This window comes from Macaca thibetana, chromosome 16 (genome assembly GCF_024542745.1).
Source record: "Macaca thibetana thibetana isolate TM-01 chromosome 16, ASM2454274v1, whole genome shotgun sequence".
Classification (NCBI taxonomy): Eukaryota; Metazoa; Chordata; class Mammalia; order Primates; family Cercopithecidae; genus Macaca; species Macaca thibetana.
In genome coordinates, this window is record NC_065593.1 from 17419281 (window position 1) to 17438850 (window position 19570).

General features: G+C 56.5%; 1 protein-coding gene across 3 annotated transcripts in view; it reads left to right on the forward strand.

Annotated features, from left to right (window-relative positions):
• ATP2A3 (ATPase sarcoplasmic/endoplasmic reticulum Ca2+ transporting 3) overlaps positions 1-19570 on the forward strand; it is a 38380-nt gene that overhangs the window by 2398 nt on the left and 16412 nt on the right. For all 3 annotated transcript variants that reach the window (XM_050765809.1, XM_050765811.1, XM_050765810.1), the window contains exons 2-10: positions 9119-9136; positions 9396-9478; positions 11139-11243; positions 11431-11569; positions 12026-12106; positions 12257-12342; positions 15594-16058; positions 18312-18400; positions 18579-18681. In XM_050765809.1, the coding sequence (XP_050621766.1) occupies positions 9119-9136; positions 9396-9478; positions 11139-11243; positions 11431-11569; positions 12026-12106; positions 12257-12342; positions 15594-16058; positions 18312-18400; positions 18579-18681 (1169 nt within the window). The remainder of the gene's footprint in view (positions 1-9118; positions 9137-9395; positions 9479-11138; positions 11244-11430; positions 11570-12025; positions 12107-12256; positions 12343-15593; positions 16059-18311; positions 18401-18578; positions 18682-19570) is intronic.

Here is a 19570-nt window from a genome sequence, read left to right on the forward strand (position 1 = left end):
ATCACTGATTGGGACTGGGGGACATTCCAGGGCTCTAGAAGTCATTAGGTGAGCAGAGGGAAGCCAGCTGTTCCTTCCTGCCACATGCTTGCCGTGGCTTGAGGAGGAGGCGCAGATGTCCTAGCACAGCCACTGGAGTGGGGCTGATGAGGCTTTGAACGCTACCCCTGCCCCTTCATAGCTGTGCAATGCTGGACCAGCCTCTTTGCCTCTCTGTGCCTCTGTTTCTTCTCCATACGTGAGGCTACCATAGAACCCATCTCCCAGGGTTGTTTGTGAGTCTTTACTGAGGTCACAGACACCAAGTCATCCTTCCTTGTCGCAGAAGAGGCTGGGGCGGGCTCTTGGCCACCAGCTGCGTGGCAGGGTGGGTCAGGCCTGTGGGTAGAAGGGACATCCCAGAGACGTGTGTTCTCCCCACCCCAGGAGGCTGTGCACCTGCAAGGTCGTTAGTGTGGAAACCACAAGGAAGTCATTTGCTTAAGTCCTGAAGCTTGCAAATTCTGCTGGGGGAGGGAGGAAGGGAGGCAGGGGCTGGGGATCCCACCCCACCTTCCACCCTCCCCGTTCACTGCAGACAGATGCTTCAGAGCTGGGAAGCCTCAGCAGCACAGCCAGTGAGCATGCTAGCCAGGAACCCCTCCACTCACACATAAAACAGCATCTGCCCCACGTCCCAACAGGGAGTGAGTGGGGAGGCTCCTGGCCCCAGCACCTCCTGTGAGCCCACCTTTGCAGGTGCCAGAGGTACCCAGAGTTCAGCTTCCTTGGGGGGCTTTTTCTTTTACGTCTTTTTTATTTTTTGAATAAAAATGTGCACAGTGCCAGCTTCAAGGTACAAAAGGTACACAGCAAAGTCTCCGACTCTTCCCAGCCACCCATTCCCAGTCCTCCCAGTTTCTTGCGTCTTCTTCCCAAGACAGTCCGTGCATACACACATCTGGAGCTGTGACCTTGTGATCTTTTCCCACACGGAAGCAGGAGGAGGAGAAGTGCTCTTTGTCCCTGCTTTGACCTTGACAGTCATTCTTGGAGCCGGTGCCAGGAAGGGCACGGTGGGGCTTCCTGGTGGCTGCGTGGGATTTCGGCGTGTGGCTTTTCTCTGAATTCTGGTGGACGCTTGTGGTGTTGGCAGCCTCTGTTATGACGCGCAGTATCGCAAGGAGTATTCTTGTTGCCACATCATGTCACGCACTTGTGAATATCACTGAAGGACGCATTCCTGGGGGTGCAACTGTGGGGTCTAAGTGGGTGTATATTTTCAGGGTCGTCAGCTGTCACTAAAGAGTTGGTTCTCTGTGCGGTTGTGCCGAGTGACGGGCTCGTTCTCCGCTGCCTCGCCAGTGCAGGGGAGGACCAGACGGTTTGATCTGTGCCAGTCTGGGGGAAGAGTCCTCTCGTAGGTTTGCTTGGCCTCTTTCTGTTTAAAGTCACGTTGGGTGTCTTTTTGTATGGTAAGGAACCACCAGATGGGCTGGGCTGCCCATCTCCTCTGCTGGACTGGAGCCAAGGCAAGATACCTGGCTCTGTTGGGCATGTCCTGCCTGTAGCTAAACTTCCTGGAGACCCCAGTGACATGGGAGTCGGGCAGATCCCAGGAGGTGTCCTGGGGTGGTCTCTGTTCAAGGGAGCTGGTGAGCCGGGCAGAAGCCTGCCTTCCTGGGCCACACGCGGCCCATCTGCATGAGCGCCTTGGCCCCAGGGCTGCCAGGTGGGACAGGTGGTCCAGATTTAGACTCCTGCCAGCGGCTTCTTGGCTCTGGCCTTATTTGCTGCCCTCAAATAAGTTCCAGGCCCTAGTTGGCGCTGAAACTCGGGCAACCCATATGCGTAGCCCACGGAAACCAGGCCAAGAGGAACGGAGTGTGTCGGGAGGAGGTAGCCATCCATCCGAGTGGCCCTGCTTGCTGGGTGGCCTTGGGCAGACCTGCCCCTTCCTGGACCTGCTGCTCCTCAGGACAGCACGGCTGGGATCCTGAGATCCCATAAGGGCCATGCAGGATCTGAGAGGGTGTGGTTTGCCTGCAGCCCTTTGGAAGCTCAACGTCTTTCATGCTTCACCCTAGTTTTCACTCCCACTGGCCTCTGCTGGGCAGCCGGAGCCCCCCAGGAGCAGCATCAGGCCTGCCCAGCTGGGCCCCCTCACCCTCTTGCACCCTAAGGCGGGGCCTGTTTTTTCCCACAACACAGTCGGGCGAAGAGATGTTGGGCAAACCTTCATCTCCAGCTCCGGACAAGCCAGGGGTGCTGCCGGCCCCTCTGCAGAGCGGAGAGCTGCTTCCCAAGGCCCCGCAGCGGCCCCCGCAGAGCAAGGTCAGGTGTCCACTCCAGGTGGACCCCGGAGACACAGGCAGGGCCAGGTGGGCTGGGCGGGCCCTGCCTCGCCAGGGCCTCTCCCTGACTCTGCAAGTGACGATTTAATTGCTCTGTAAATTTACCTTTGAGGAAGACCTGGTGAGTGCTTGCCTCTCCCGGCTGCAACTGACATTTAGAAGCTGAAATACCAGTTTCCAATGAAGGAAGGAGTAGAAGGGGGATGAGGGGAGCAGGGGGTGTGGAGCCAGGGGGCAGCCCGGGGCATCGCTTGCCCCCCTTCTCTGGACTATGGGCTCACACCACGGAGCAACAGAGTAAACAGTGATTGTAAGGACTCAGCATAAACACAGGGATGACTCAGTCCCGCCCCGCCCTGGAAGTGTTCCAGTGTGGCGGGGGGATACTGGCGACTGTTCAGAGAAGGGCACATCGATGAGGTAGGGGAGGGGCTTCCGGGAAAGGGGGTTCAGATGAGGAGATGGGATGCTGCTGTGCCCAGAAGGAATGGCACAAGTAAAATGTGGGAGGAGGAAGGCCGGTGGCTAGCATCTTGGGATCTCAGCACTTTGGGAGGCCGAGGTGGGCGGATCACTTGAGGTCAGGAGTTCGAAACCAGCCTGGTCAACATAGTGAAACCTCATCTCTACTAAAAATAAAAATAAAAAATTAGCCTGGCGTGGTGGCAGGTGCCTGCAATCCCAGCTACTTGGGAGGCCGAGGCGGGAGAATCACTTGAACCCAGGAGGCAGAGGTTGCAGTGAGCCGAAATTGCGCCAGCCTGGCAACAGAATGAGACTCCGTGTGGGAAAAAAAAAACAAAAACAACAAAAAAAACCCTATATATATATATATATATAAACCTATATATATATATAAAAAACCTATATATATATATAAAACCTATATATATATATATATATATATATGAGGAGGAGAAGGTTTGGCAAAATGGGGTTATCAACACATCATGCTGGACCCCATAAATGTATACAATTATGATTTGTGAATTACAAATAAACTAAAAAACAGGGGTGGTTGGCCGGGCGCGGTGGCTCAAGCCTGTAATCCCAGCACTTTGGGAGGCCGAGGCGGGCGGATCACAAGGTCAGGAGATCGAGACCACAGTGAAACCCCGTCTCTACTAAAACTACAAAAAATTAGCCGGGCACGGTGGCGGGCGCCTGTAGTCCCAGCTACTCAGGAGGCTGAGGCAGGAGAATGGCGGGAACCCGGGAGGCGGAGCTTGCAGTGAGCCGAGATCGCGCCACTGCACTCCAGCCTGGGCAACAGCGTGAGACTCCGTCTCAAAAAAAAAAAAAAAAAAAAAAAAAAAACAGGGGTGGCGATCCTGAGGCTTGGCTAACGGAGGGACAGATGTACATCCGGGATACAGACATGATCCTGGAAGGGCAGGTGGGGGCAGATCCAGGAAGGCCCTGAAGGCCATGCTAAGATTGGTCTTTATTCTGTAGGCCAAAGACAGCCACTGAAGCTGTATGAGCAGGACAGGCAGGTCAGTCATTCGTCACATATGTTTACTGAGTTATGCTCCAGGAGCTGCTCTGGGTGCTGGAGACGCTGCACTTAACAAAATCTTGCTGCCCGGCCGGGCGCGGTGGCTCAAGCCTGTAATCCCACCACTTTGGGAGGCCGAGACGGGTGGATCACGAGGTCAGGAGATCGAGACCATCCTGGCCTACACGGTGAAACCCCGTCTCTACTAAAAAATACAAAAAACTAGCCGGGCGCGGTGGCGGGCGCCTGTAGTCCCAACTACTCGGGAGGCTGAGGCAGGAGAATGGCGTAAACCCGGGAGGCGGAGCTTGCAGTGAGCTGAGATCCGGCCACTGCACTCCAGCCTGGGCAACAGAGCGAGACTCTGTCTCAAAAAAAAAAAAAAAAAATCTTGGTACCCTAGAGCTTATATTCTAGCAAGTGATCATGGCTGGAGCGTGTTCACTGTGTGCTCTGCATTCCACGTGCTTCATGCATGCTGTTCAATCTTCCCAGCATCCTTGTGAGGTACTTACCATTATCACCCTCTTTTTGCAGATGGAGAAACAGACACAGGGGATGAGGTAACTGGCCTGTGGCCACGGAAGTATTGTGAGATAGAGCAGGATTTGAACTTGAGCCCTCTGGACCAGATTCCTTGATCTAAGCCACAAAGCTTCTCTGATCACCTCCCTTTTGTCCCAGGACCGCAGGCTGACTCTCAGGCCTGCACGCGGGGCCTCCGTGAACACAGGCCCTCTCAGCCTGGCAACATGGGCCAGGCAGAGGCTCAGAAGAGAATAGTGGCCAGCCCCACTGTGGCTCTCAGAGGGAGCGGCACCCCCCCCCCAGTCCTGTCTCTGCCCCCTGCAGCCCAGCGGATGGCCGTGAGAGTGGGCAGAGCCAGGGCACTCTCTCATTTAACAGATGGGACAGCTGGCACTGCGAGAGGCCCAAGGCCGCCATTTCAAGGGGAACTGTCTCAGACCCCAACATGCAGCCTCGGAGAGAGCAAGGAAGGAGCCAGCATCTTCCAGGAACGCCTGGAGTGGGGCATCTCCCAGCCCTGGGCTCCCTCCATCACCCTGGGGCTCACTCATGCAAGGGGAGAATTGGGTCCTTCAGGGTTGAATTTAGAAGCAGACCAGGCCTGAGCAGGCAGAGCCTCGCAGGCCCCTAAAACCCCATGAGGGAGGCCAGCAGCGTCTTTTGGACAGGAGGATTTGTCCAAAAATCCTGGGTTCTCTACAGAGGGGCACACCGACTGGTGGGATGAGGACATCCAGCCCAGCAACCAGGACATGGGACACCAAGGTTTTCAGATGACCTTGGGTGGGTGGTAAAGAGCGTGGAGGAGGGAAGGCAGGACAGCCTAAGAATTAGCGCAGGAGGCCCACAGCAGGGCATCGAGAGCCAGACTGCCTGAGCTCAAAACCCTTCCCGGCCTCCCCCGCTGTGTGACAGAGAACTAGTCACTCAACCTCTCTGTTGTGTACTCTGTAAAATGGGTATAACAATGGCATCTTCCTTCCCAGCTTGTTTGAGGATCATGAGAATAAGGCACACAGGGAGTTAGCAGCACGTCTGGCGCACACCACCAGCTGCTGCTGCTATGACCTCTGCTAAGCACCTCACGTGCTTAGCTCGGTCCCCAGCGTCTTCCCATTTGTTCTCTGCAGATAATGCGGGAAGGCACCTGGGGCATTGCTTGGCAGGTGCTTGGTAAATGTGGCTGTTAATAGTAATGATGATGACGATCATCACAGCAGGCCTTCAAGGTGGGTGTGCGTACGCCACCTCCCAAATGAGGCTCAAGGCCCCACAAGGAGCCGGCTGTGCTCGGGGCAGGTCAGGCCTCCCTCCTCAGCGGGGTGGGGTGAGAGGGAGCTTTGCGGAGGAAGCCAGGTCTGGGTGGAGGGGTTTATCAGTCAGGTTCAGCTTGGTTACTGCAGCCATCGCCTCGGAATCTCGGCACCTTGAAGGACCAGAGGCTCCTTTCTCACGCCTGCTGAGTGCTGGCAGCAGACTGGTCATCGGGGGCTCTGTGCCTTCCTCACTCTGTGACCCCGGTCGATGGAGCAGACACCATCTCACAGGCTGCTGGCTGCTGTAGGAGAGTGTCAAAGAGCTCCAACCGCTTGGCTATTTACATTTAAATGCATGAAAATTAAAGTAAAATTTGAAATTAGTCACAGTCCAGGGGCGCACCAGCTGCCTGTGGCTAGTGGCTCCGGTCCTGGCCAGCACAGATGGAGGATACTTCTGCTATCACAGGACATTCTACTGGACAGTGACCTCCTAGAAAGCCCCCCACCAAAAGTCAATGCTCCAACCTGGCAGGAATACAGATCCTTCTTCTCAAAAGTCACACGGGGGCCGGGAAGTGCCTTCCTACTATGCCCACAAGGTGGGGAGGACCAGAAATATTTGGGGAACAGCATCATGAGCACCAAAGAGTGGGTCCTGGGTCAGGGTGGGTCAGAGAGCAGAAGGGGAGATGACCCAGGTCGACAGGTAGAGAAAGGAGAACTGAGCCGGGCGCGGTGGCTCACACCTGTAATCCCGGCACTTTGGGAGGCCGAGGTGGGTGGATCACCCGAGGTCGGGAGTTTGAGACCAGCCTGGCCAACATGGTGAAACCCCGCCTCTACTGAAAATACAAAAATTAGCTGGGCGTGGTGGCGAGCGCCTGTAATTCCAGCTACCTGGGAGGCTGAGGCAGGAAAATTGCTTGAACCTGGGAGGCGGAGCTTGCAGTGAGCTAAGATCGCGCCACTGCACTCCAGCCTGGGCGACAGAGCAAGACTCTGTCTCAAAAAAAAAAGAGAAAGGAGAACTTTAAGAGACTAGCCGAGGCAGGCAGGAGGCATCATGGGGACCTCTGTGAGGAAGTACAGGGACCGGAGCTGGCACGTGTACCCCACGACACGCTTCCCAACCCCAGGCCTCGCCCTTGCCCAGAACAAAGAAAGGTGAGGGTTACAGGCATCTCCTGGGTAGCGCCTGGCACAAGCCTACCGTGCACACCGTGAGGTTAGCACTGTCCTGATTTGAGGCTGGAGCATGGCTGGGGTGTCCTCTAAAGCACACTACTCCATTGGAGAATTGGCCCAGAAACCAGGCCTGGCCCGCCCCCCGCCTTTCCTGTTCGCCTCAGCTAAATAGATCAGAAGGAAAAAGTCTGTTTGATTTTAATCTCGACGCAGGACACTGGAGATTACATTTTCCACGGAAAATGTCAGCCACTGCCGAAAATAGGACTTTGGAGAAAATGCTAGAAAGTGTATTTTTAGGCTATATATTTTCCTCCTGGATTCCTGCAGTCCAGTGGGCTGCTTGATACTCCCCAGGGTTCAGCTGCCAGGTGCAGACCCTAAAGCTTCCAAACAGGTGGTCCGGGGAGAGGGCTCCCATAGGAAAGAAATGCCTGCAGGCCAAAAACAGGTGGACCGACGCGAGGCCCTGTTTCCAGTGTCAGGAAGGAGGAGGTGGAAGAGAGCCAGCCAGGGCCGGGGCCTCAGATTCCGCACGGCTAACAAGCTTCGGGGAGATGCCGCAGATGTCCGGAGACGTCCTATGAGTGGCAAGGGACAAGAGAAGGCAGGGCTCAGTTAGACTGTGGCCTGGGAAGGGGGAGCTTCTCCAAGCCCATCCTCCAGAGCCCGGCTCCCGCCCCTCTCTTCCCCACACAGACCCACTCACTCATTGTGTGGCTTTGCTCAAGCCACGCCTCCACCGTGATCCTTCAAGCCCCGGTCTGTGAAGTGGAGGGGCTGGAACTCTCTGCAGCCTCCCCTTTAGGCTGCAGGAATGATTCAACGACGTCAGGGGCCTGAGGCACCCAGCTCTGCCTGATATGAAAGGTGCTTCAGGAAATGTTGGAGATAAAAATCAGCACCGAGGCTGGGGCGTGGTGGCTCACGCCTGTCATCCCAGCACTTTGGGAGGCCGAGGTGGGCAGATCACAAAGGTAGGAGTTCGAGACCACCTGGCCAACACAGTGAAACCCCGTTTCTACTAAAAATACAAAAATCAGCCGGGAGTGGTGCCGCGTGCCTGTAATCCCAGCTACTCGGGAGGCTGAGGCAGGAGAATTGCTTGAACCTGGGAGGTGGGGGTTGCAGTGAGCCAAGATCGCACCACTGTGCTCCAGCCTAGACGACAGAGCGAGACTTTGTCTCAAAAAAAAAAAAAGCACCTGGCCGGGCGCGGTGGCTCAAGCCTGTAATCCCAGCACTCTGGGAGGCCGAGACGGGCGGATCACGAGGTCAGGAGATCAAGACCATCCTGGCTAATACGGTGAAACCCCGTCTCTACTAAAAAAATACAAAAAACTAGCCGGGCGAGGTGGCGGGCGCCTGTAGTCCCAGCTACTCGGGAGGCTGAGGCAGGAGAATGGCGTAAATCCGGGAGGCGGAGCTTGCAGTGAGCTGAGATCCGGCCACTGCACTCCAACCCGGGCGACAGAGCGAGACTCTATCTCAAAAAAAAAAAAAAAAAAAAAAAAAAAAAAAAGCACCTAAAGTGAGGCGGGTGCTGTTGGAGTTTGGAAACAATGTTCTTCACCATGTTATGTTGGGGGGTGGGGGAAACTGGGTATGTGGGGTGGGGCTGGGAGGTCTTCACTGAACTCACCTGGAGTGCAGGGCCTGGGGGGACTGCACTGTGGGAGGGATCCTAACTGCGGGGTGCTGGCTGCTAGGGTCCTGTCCAGGGGGAGCCCCGCTGTGCGGTGGGGCTCAGCAGGCCGGCCCAGCTGCAGACCTTGTCCAGCTGGTCGCAGGGGAGCAGGGATGTCAGAGGCCTGGTGAGCGGAAGATGCCTGAGCCGGTGTTCTCCGTTTGAGGGAGGGGCTGCCTTGCTGCGGGGGTGGGAGATGCTCAACAGGACTATGCGGCCATCTAAGGAAGGGCTATGCAGGGGAGCCGTGAGAACAGCCCACTCTCTGTGTGACCTGGGTGGGGGAAGTGTCTCTTTTCTAGGCCTCAGTTTCCCCTCTGTGAAATGGGGCAGGGAGGGGCTGGACCGGAGGGGCTGGAAGGACCCTCTTGGCTCCGATCTCATCCCAAGATGAGCCAAGTCACCCTAGATCTTCCTCAATCTGAGTGGGGGGAGGGTAGAGGGGTGGAAGCATTTGGGTCCAAACCATTTATCCTGTGACCTCAGAGCCCTGGGGGATACATCCAGTCCGTGGTGGGGGTCTGGGCGGGCACGGTGGGCAGGCGCTGCCAGATTCCCCCGAGGCCCCCTGCGTGACCCACTCCTCTTTTGTCTCCTCATGGCTCCCGTGGCTGCCTGGATCCTGCAGAGCTCCCGACTGAGGAAGGTGAGGCTGGCACCGTGATGGACCGCTAGGCCGCGGAACAGCATCCCTGGGTCCTTCACCGTCAGGTCGTGACTTCCCTCTCCCCGCTGAGTGAGGCCTTGCTGAGCTCCCCAGGATCACCCACCTGAGCCTCTCAGGGATCTGGGTCCTCCCTCTTCCGAGTGCAGGGAGAGAATGGGAGGTTTCCGGGGCCATCCTAGCTCCAAGTGGGAAGGGTCAGTGGTGGGGGCCCAGCCTCACGCATGACTCCTGTTCCCAGGGAAGTCCCTGTGGGAGCTGGTGCTGGAACAGTTTGAGGACCTCCTGGTGCGCATCCTGCTGCTGGCCGCCCTTGTCTCCTTTGTAAGTGGGGCCCTGCCTGCCATCCTGTGGGAGTGGGTAACCCTGGAGGGAGAGCCAGGCTGGGCAGTGCTCTGAGGCCCTGGAGCCTGGCCTTGTTCTCCACACCCTGGGCCTGCTCTCTGGCCTTCCCTGGCCCTGCCCTGCTCAGACTTCAGCTTCCCTTGCCTGAACCCTCATGGCCCCTATACTGGGCCCCCAGTTTCCACCTGACCCCTCTAATCCATCTTATCCTCTGGCTCTCAGCGAGCTCTCCAGCTCACATCTGCCCCCTGCCCCGCCCTGCTGTAGCCTAGGCTGTCTCTCCTTCAGCACTACTGACAGTTTAGACCAGATCATTCTTTGTTGGCGGCGGGGGGGGAGCTTCCCACTGTAGGGTGTTTAGCAGCATCCCTGGACCCTACCCACCAGATGCCAGTAGCACCTCCCAGCTGTGACCGTCAAAAAGGTCTTTAGACAGCCGGGCCTAACATCTCATGACTGAAATCCCAGCACTGTGGGATGCCGAGGCAGTAAAATCACTTGAGCCCGGGAGTTTGAGACCAGCCTGGGCAACATAGGGAGAATCTGTCTCTACAAAACATACAAAAAAAATTTAGCCGGGTGTGGTGGTGCAGGCCTATAGTCCCAGCCACTCTGGACGCTGAGGCAGGAGAATCGCTTGGGCCCGGGAGGCCGGAGCTGCAGTGAGCCGTGATCACACCACTGCATTCCAGCCTGTGCAACAGAGCAAGACCCTGTCTCAAAAAAATAAAAATGTCTTCAGACATTGCCAAATGCCCCTGGGGGGCACATTGCCCCTGCCTGAGTGCCGCTACCGGAGCCCCTTTCATGGGTCCTAGTGCCCCCCACAAGGACTCTGGGGTCTGAACCTCCTGCAGCCTCCTCTTGGCTGCTTCTCCTTGCTCTTCCTCCATTCCCAGTGATACTTTGCTGCCTAATGGGTTTTGGATGCATGCATCAGAATCACCTGGGCTTGGCTGGCTGCGGTGGCTCACACCTGTAATCCTAGCACTTTGGGAGGCCGAGGCGGGTGAGCTCAGGAATTCAGCCTGGGCAACATGGTGAAACCCCGTCTCTACTAAAATATAAAAAGATTAGCCAGGCATAGTGGTGGACGCCTATAATCCTATCTACCCAGGAGGCTGAGGCACAAGAATTGCTTGAACCTGGGAAGCAAAGGTTGCGGTAAGCCAAGATCGAGCCACTGCACTCCAGCCTGGGCAACAGAGCAAGACTCTGTCTCAAAAGAATCCGTAGGCTTGCTGACACACAGATGACTGGGCCCCACCCCAGAATTTGTGACTCAGGAGGTCTGGGAGAGGCCCTGAGATCAACATTTCTTACAAGTTCCCAGCCGCTGCCGCTGCTGGTGTGGGGACTACACTGAGATGCTCTGCTCCAGGCAGACAGTAAGGCCTGGGCAGGCACCCGTCCCACTGCCCCACAGCCTTGAAGGTTGGCCTGGGTGGGGTGGTCACTCCTGTGGGGTGGGCATCCTATGCCAAGGCCTTCTCAGAGGAGTGGCCCTCTCCAAGCCAAGGGCTCCCCAATGCTATCTCCGCAAAGCAGGGGAGCAGACAGGAGATCCGGGGTGCCAAGGAAAAGAAGAGCAGATCTTGGCCAGCAGCAGGGCCTGAGCTCACCAGCTGTGATCTTGCAGGTCCTGGCCTGGTTCGAGGAGGGCGAGGAGACCACGACCGCCTTCGTGGAGCCCCTGGTCATCATGCTGATCCTCGTGGCCAATGCCATTGTGGGCGTGTGGCAGGTGGGAGGCACTGGGGGTGGGACCGGGCCGGGGGTCTCCCAGCCACTAGGAGTGCCCTCCACCTGCTGCTGGCGTCCTGCAGACCCTTCTGCTTCCAGCTCCATCGCAGGCCCCAGGGGAGTCACTCCAAGGGGGCGGCCTGCTGGGGGCAACAGGGCAGACCGCCTGCCTGCCTTCTGTTCTGCAGGAACGCAACGCCGAGAGTGCCATCGAGGCCCTGAAGGAGTATGAGCCTGAGATGGGCAAGGTGATCCGCTCGGACCGCAAGGGCGTGCAGAGGATCCGTGCCCGGGACATCGTCCCAGGGGACATTGTAGAAGTGGCGGGTATGCCAGGGGGCTCCTCTTTTTATTTTATTTTATTTTTATTTTATTTTATTTTTGAGATGGAGTCCTGCCCTGTTGCCCAGACTGGAGTGCAGTGGCGCAATCTCGGTTCACTGCAACCTCCCGCCTCCCAGGTTCAAGCAGTCCTCCTGCCTCAGCCTCCCATAGGGGCCTCCTTCTTTTATTATATGGGCCTGGGAGCCCCATCCCTCTCTGTGCCTCCATTATTCTGGCTGTATGCACAGAGAGGGTGGCTGTCGGATCCCTCCAAAGCCCTTTGGCCAAAACCCTGTTGGACAGATGAGACTGTGGGCCAGAGGGACAGGGGTCCACCAGAGCGATCACAGCTCAGGCACTCGACGCCCAGCCCCAGCCTTGGGTCCTAGGAACCCTTCTGGCTTTTCCCAGCTGGTGGTGCCCAAAGCCACTCTCAGCCAAGTCATTCTCCCCGCACAGTGGGGGACAAAGTGCCTGCTGATCTCCGCCTCATCGAGATCAAGTCCACCACACTGCGAGTGGACCAGTCCATCCTGACGGGTGAGGCCCCCCCGCCAGGAGGCCGGGACCTAGTGGACCGGGACCACGGGATGGGACCACGGGATGGGGCCACGGGATGGGACCACGGGGTGGGGCCACGGGATGGGTGTGTCTTCATGTGGGGCTTCTCATCTCTGATTCCATGACCAGGTGAATCTGTGTCCGTGACCAAGCACACAGAGGCCATCTCAGACCCCAGAGCTGTGAACCAGGACAAGAAGAACATGCTGTTTTCTGTAAGTCCCTCAAATGTCTGAGGCCTTTGCCCAGACAATGATAAAAATAACAACATTAAGATTATTATCATGCCTGTAATCCCAGCACTTTGGGAGGCTGAGGTAGGTGGATCACTTGAGGTCAGGAGTTCGAGACCAGCCTGGCCAACATGGCGAAGCCCTGTCTCTACTAAAAATACAAAAAGGTAGCTGGGTGTGGTGATGCGTGCCTGTAATCCCAGCAACTTGGGAGGCTGAGGCAGGAGAATCGCTTGAACCCGGGAGGTGGAGGTTGCGGTGAGCCAAGATCACGCCACTGCACTCCAGCCTGGGTGACAAGAGCAAAAACTCTGTCTCAAAAAAAAAAAAAAAAAAAAAAGATTTGTTTTTTCTGGCCCTGTTGCCCAGGCTGGAATGCAGTGGTACAATCTCGGGTCACTGCAACCCCCACCCCTCAGGTTCAAGCTACTCTTGTGCCTCAGCTTCCCAAGTAGCTGGGACTACAGGCACCTGCCACCACACCTGGCTAATTTTTGTATTTTTAGTAGCAACAGGGTTTCACCATGTTCACCAGGCTGGTCTCAAACTCCTGACCTCAAGTGATCCGCCCGCCTTGGCCTCCCAAAGTGCTAGGATTATAGGCATGAGCCACTGCACCCGGCCCAACATTAAGATTAATCAACTAAAGTCCTATGGGGAAGAACCTCATCAATTCTTGACAATACATGCAAATTTATAGTAATAATAGCTCATGTTTACTGGGGGCTGTGTGCCTGGCACTGTTCTAAGCCCTTTACACATATTAGCTTATTTAATCTTTACACCAAATCTTTGAAATAAGTACTCTTGTTATGCTTGTTATCAATATTTTCCAGCAAGGAAACAAGCACAGAGAGATTAAGTAAGTTGCCGAAGGTCACACAGCCAGTGAGTGGCAGAGCTGGGACGAACTCAGACATCCTGGATTTCTGCTGGGAGACCTTGCCTTCTCCTGGAGAGGGGCAGAGACCCCCTGTAATCACTCAATAGAAATGCTCTAGTGGAAAGAGGTCTGCCAAAGTGGTGGAGGATGGTGGGCATAGTCCATTCTCCGATAGGAAAACTGACCCACAAGGCATGATGCCCGGCTCTTCTCAGGGAGAGCGATGGGTTCAGCTTTCGGGGGAGAGACCTGCCTCTGTGGCCTCAGAGAAAGTTAGCAAGTGATACTCACAGCTGCCCAGCAATAGCCTGAGGCCAGCAAGGAGCATTTGGGGCCACAGGGAAGGGTCAGGCCAGTCAGACAATGGCCCAGGCCACAAGTTATAAGGGGATAGAAGACTCCCTGGAAGGGAAGAGGAATGAAGAAAGTGAAACTCACCCATAATTTTTTTTTTTGAGATGGAGTCTTGCTGTGTTGCCCAGGCTGGAGTGCAGTGGTGCAATCTTGGCTCACTGCAAGCTCCGCCTCCTGGGTTCACGCCATTCTCCTGCCTCAGCCTCCCAAGTAGCTGGGACTACAGGCGCCCGCCACCACGCCCGGCTAATTTTTTTGTATTTTTAGTAAAGACGGGGTTTCACCGTGTTAGCCAGGATGGTCTCGATTTTCTGACCTTGTAATCCGCCCGTCTCGGCCTCCCAAAGTGCTGGGATTACAGGTGTGAGCCACCGTGCCCGGCCAACTTTTTTTTTTTTTTTGAGACAGAGTCTCGCTCTGTCGTCCAGGCTGGAGTGCAGTGGCACAATCTCGGCTCACTGCAACCTCTGCCTCCCGGGTTCAAGCCATTCTTCTGCCTCAGCCTCCCAAGCAGCTGGGATTACAAGCACATCACATGCCACCATGCCTAGCTAATATTTGTATTTTAGTAGAGACAGGGTTTCACCATGTTGACCTGGCTGGTCTCTAACTCCTGACCTCAGGTGATCCACCCGCCTTGGCCTCCCAAAGTGCTGGGATTACAGGTATGAGCCACCACGCCTAGCCCAGAACTCTTCTTGAGAGGGGCCTACCTAGCTGCATGGAAGCCTTGGACAGGCTTCTATTCCCTGGCACTTGCCTTGGCGTGGGGAGCAATGGTGACAGCCATTGCTCCAGTATCAGCAGCTGTCACTAAGAAGCTTTGGAGGGGCCGGGTATGGTAGCTCATGCCTATCATCCCAGCCCTTTGGGAGGCCAAGGCAGGAGGATCACTTGAGCTCAGGAGTTTGGGACTAGCCTGAGCAACATAGTGAGACCTCATTTCTCCTAAAATTCAAAATTAAACAAAAAAAAATTTCTGGCCAGGCGCAGTGGCTCACGCCTGTAATCCCAGCACTTTGGGAGGCAGAAACGGGCGGATCACGAGGTCAGGAGATCGAGACCATCCTGGCTAACACGGTGAAACCCCATCTCTACTAAAAATACAAAAAACTAGCCGGGCGAGGTGGCGGGCGCCTGTAGTCCCAGCTACTCAGGAGGCTGAGGCAGGAGAATGGCAGGAACCAGGGAAGCGGAGCTTGCAGTGAGCTGAGATCCGGCCACTGTACTCCAACCTGGGCGGCAGAGCGAGACTCTGTCTCAAAAAAAAAAAAAAAAAAAAAAAAAAAAAATTTCTAAAGTAATAATAAAAAGAAGCTTTGGAGGAAGGTTGTCTGGCTGGGCCCTGCATGTTGGGGACTAGAGCTGCATTGCTTAAGACATTGCTGGGGCCCGCCTTCTCGCCAGCCTCGACAGCACATGCTTTTGAAGGGGTACCGAGTTCTCAGCCTCCTCAGAAAAACTATCTGGGGCCTCTGCTGGATCACTTTACAGAAGAGGACACCAAGCCACAAGGCTGGCTGTCCCTTATGCTAGGAATTGAGGATTTTACTGGAGCCTTGGAAATGGATGAGCTGAGGCCCAGGTTTTGTGGATTTTTCAGTAAATATTAATGGGCTGTTTATTGAGTTCGTAGTCGGCTGTGCTCCTGTGTGGCTATAGTGGTTGTTTATGAATCACATTTTGCGGGACGGATGCTTGTGCTGCGCTGGTCCATTATATTATCGGTATCAGCCCCCGTGCCTCCTCTGTGCCCGGCCCCATGCTAGGCACTGGGGATACGGCGATGAACCCAATCCCTGCCTTCCTAGAGCTGACACTGTCATGGGAAGGCAGCAGGGAGCCAATGCATACCTAGCTACAGAAGTCTAGAAGCACTAGCAACATGGAGAAAAAGAAAGCCGGGTAGAAGGAGAAGTGCCTTACTCCGGTTTGAGGGAGTCAGGGGTCCGGCTTGGCTGCTGAGCAGCTTTTTCCTTGTCTTTCCCTCGGCCAGGGCACCAATATCGCCTCGGGCAAAGCAGTGGGTGTGGCCGTGGCCACCGGCCTGCACACGGAGCTGGGCAAGATCCGGAGCCAGATGGCGGCGGTGGAGCCCGAGCGGACGCCGCTGCAGCGCAAGCTGGATGAGTTTGGGCGGCAGCTGTCCCATGCCATCTCTGTGATCTGCGTGGCCGTGTGGGTCATCAACATCGGACACTTCGCCGACCCGGCCCATGGTGGCTCCTGGCTGCGCGGCGCTGTCTACTACTTCAAGATCGCCGTGGCCCTGGCTGTGGCGGCCATCCCCGAGGGCCTCCCGGCTGTCATCACTACGTGCCTGGCACTGGGCACGAGGCGCATGGCACGCAAGAACGCCATCGTGAGAAGCCTGCCCTCCGTGGAGACCCTGGGCTGCACCTCGGTCATCTGCTCCGACAAGACGGGCACGCTCACCACCAATCAGATGTCTGTCTGCCGGGTGAGTGACGGCCAGCTTGGTGTTGCTGTGCACTGCTAAGCGGTCTGGGCTCCCTCTCTGGGTCTCTCCCCGACCTCCTTTTCAGTGAGGGATGGAGGAGAGAACCTGTGGGCTGCCCCTTGGCCCAGAGCAGGTCTAGGTTTTCATGAGATGACAGGGAGGCTATAGCAAATCATGCCTGGGTAGCCTCATGTCACTGAGGCCTATGCGGCACTGTGGGGCCCTGGCCAGGTTGCTGACAGTCTGTTAACCTCAGTCTCCTCATCGGAAGCCTGGCTGTGTGAGGCCTGCTAGATAAACGTAAAGGACATAGGAGAGGCTCAAGCTCAGCCTCGGCATAGGAATCAAGCTGGACCCGGACCCGGGTTCCATCCTGCCCCATCATGGCTCTATGCAGTCAACACCTGTCACCAGATAAGCCAGCTCCGGTAACCCGGGAAGGGCCGGGGCAGGAATTATTCATTCCCTGGCACTTGATCCCACATCCTGGGCCCGCCGCCCACATGGCCAAGGGATTCTGGCTGCGACTTCAGCAGGTCCATGGGGCAGAAGGCTCCTCCTGGCCCAGCAGATGGGTGAGTGGGGAGATGGTGAAGGCTATGGATTCCCCACCCTTCCCAGGCCCCCAGTGCCTCTCTGTCACCGCTGTTTCCATATCTGCCCACTGGGCTTGGTAACCCAGGCTCTGTATTCTGAGACCCTAAGGCCTTCTAGGAGCCCATCAAAGGCTGCTTTTGGGGAGGGGTGCTGGCAACCTTTACTGTCCTGCTAAAAGCTCTCGTAGGATTTTATTTAAACAGAGTGTTTCTTGACTAAGAATGAGCTTTTTTTTTTTTTTTTTTTTTTTTTTTTTTTTTTTTTTTTTTTTTGAGGCAGACTCTCACTCTGTTGTCTAGACTGGAGTGCAGTGGCATGATCTGAACTCACTGCAACCTCTGCCTCCCGGGTTCAAGCGATTCTCCTGCCTCAGCCTCCCAAGTAGCTGGGACTACAGGCATGTGCCACCACGCCCAGCTAATTTTTGTATTTTAGTAGAGATGGGGTTTCACCATGTTGGCCAGGCTGGTCTGTAACTCGTGACCTCAAGTGATCCACCTGCCTCGGCCTCCGAAAGTGCAGGGATTACAGCCCTGTGCCCTAATAAAGATTTTTTTTTTTTTTTTTTTGAGATGGAGTCTCACTCTGTCGCCCAGGCTGGAGTGCAATGACACGATCTCAGCTCACTGCAACCTCTGCCTTCTGGGTTCAAGCAATTCTTCTGCCTCAGCCTCTCGAGTAGCTGGGATTACAGGCACACATCACCACGCCTGGCTAATTTTTGTATTTTTAGTAGAGACGGGGTTTCACCATGTTGGCCAGGATGGTCTCGATCAAGCTTGACCTCGTGATCCACCTGCCTCGTGATCCACCCGCCTCGGTCTCCCAAAGTGCTGGGATTACAGGCGTGAGCCACTGTGCCCAGCTAATAACAAACATTTTAAAAGTGCAGTGTGGGGAAGTTGTAGAGGCCTTACGTGCTGGATGCTGGGCTGTGCTTGCTTGGGTGACTATCCCCAGGAGTAGGGAGGAGAGTGGGAAGGAAAGGACACTTATTATGTATCTACTGGGCGCTGGGCTGGCCATTTGCTTGAGAATGTGCAGCAAGGCCATGTCCAGGAAGCGAGAACTGTCTCCCCCGCAGAGCTGGCTGAACAGGCAAAGAAATAGGCATCCTGGGCCAGGTAAGCCCCCCTGTCCCTGAGGTGCACAGGTGGGGACTAGGTGACCCATCAGGCCCTGGGGCAGGGACTCACTCTCTGGGGACATCTCCCTCGAAGGCCAGGAACTCATTTCCTTGAAGGCAAAGGAGGGGTCGGTTCCCATGTTACTAGTGGAGACACTGAGGCTCAGCTACTTGGCCAGGGGTCACACAGTGAGATGGGTAAGGACTCAGGCTTTCTGCCTAGCTCAGGGCTCTCTCAAGCTGGCAGCTGCCCCCAGAGCATTGAAGAATCTGCCGTAAATCCCTCAGAAGTCCAGGACATTTGGACAAACCGGAGCGGGACACACCTGGCAGAGCAGACAGTCCCTGCCTCAGCCTGGACCCTGCGTTCTATTTCCCTCCTGGTGGGGACGGACGGCCAGGCCGGTTTGGCTCTTGGTGGGGCAGGGGGCCTGCAGGACCCCACCCTGGGGTCGGGCTTTATTCAATCTGGCTGCCCAGGGAGGAGGGAGGCGACCCCGCCCGCCTAAGCACGCCCCTACGCTCCCCAGATGTTCGTGGTAGCCGAGGCCGATGCGGGCTCCTGCCTTTTGCACGAGTTCACCATCTCGGGTACCACGTATACCCCCGAGGGCGAAGTGTGAGTGCGGGGCCAGGGGATTGGCGGGCGGGCGGCCTGGGGGCGGGGCCGAGGTGTCCGTGGGAGGCCCCTGGGGGCGGGGCCAGAAGACGGAGCCCCTCCCGGGGGCGGGGCCAGGGGCGGAGCCCCTCCCGGGGGCGGGGCCGAGGTCCTCGTGGTGACCGCCCCGGCTCCACAGGCGGCAGGGGAATCTGCCTGTGCGCTGTGGCCAGTTCGATGGGCTGGTGGAGCTGGCGACCATCTGCGCCCTGTGCAACGACTCGGCGCTGGATTACAATGAGGTGGGCCCCACCCCCTTTCATGACCTCCCTAGTATGCCGGCCACCAGGACAGACCCTTTTCCCAGCTTCAAAGCTCCCAGGGTTGGCAGCCCTTGCACCCTGGAAGTGCCACACCCAGGGAGCACGGTTACCCCTGCCCACCGCTCTCTGCCACCCCTCCCTTCCCTCAGACAGGCTTCAGAACCCTCCCCCAGAGCTCTTGGGCCGTGAGGGACTACCATGGAAGGGGCTGAAGGGCTGGGGAAACCTGTGGAGGAAAAAGATTTGGGGAACAGGACTAAGAAAACGTTTGAAGCAGAAGGCGCAGCCCACAAAAGGCCCACATTCAGTTAAAGCCTCCTGCGACTTAGGCGTTGACTGCCGTTCACGTGGCTGGGGCAGTGGAATGGGCACGCAGCAGGCATCTGCCCAAGGGAAGGTCCTTGGCCAGACCCAGTCCGAGGCCAAGCTGAGGGCAGTAGAGCACCACCGAAGAGTTCTGAGCAGGACAGTGACATGGTCAGATGTGTGCATTTACAGAAGATCACCGAGGCTTCCGTGTGGAGGACAAACAGACAGGAGAGGACTCAAGTCAGGGAGGCCTGTGTGGTCATTCAGGCTAGAGAGATGCGGGCGGAGCCCTGGCTGAAGCCTCGGGGAGAGGGGAGAAGGCACGGGTCAGAGAGATTTAGGAGCTGAAAATCCTGGGACTTGGTGACTGGTGAGGTGGAAGAGAGAGGGAGGAGGCCGGGGTGGCTCCTGGTGGCTCTGTTGGCTGGGGCTGCCACTGGAGTGGCAAATACAGAGAGCGGGAGGGGTGGCCTGAGGGGTCCCCAGGGAACAAGGTTCAGTAGGCAGCTGGACATGTGGGCTTGGGGCTCAGCAAAGGGCCCCAGGGAGGGCAGGTGGG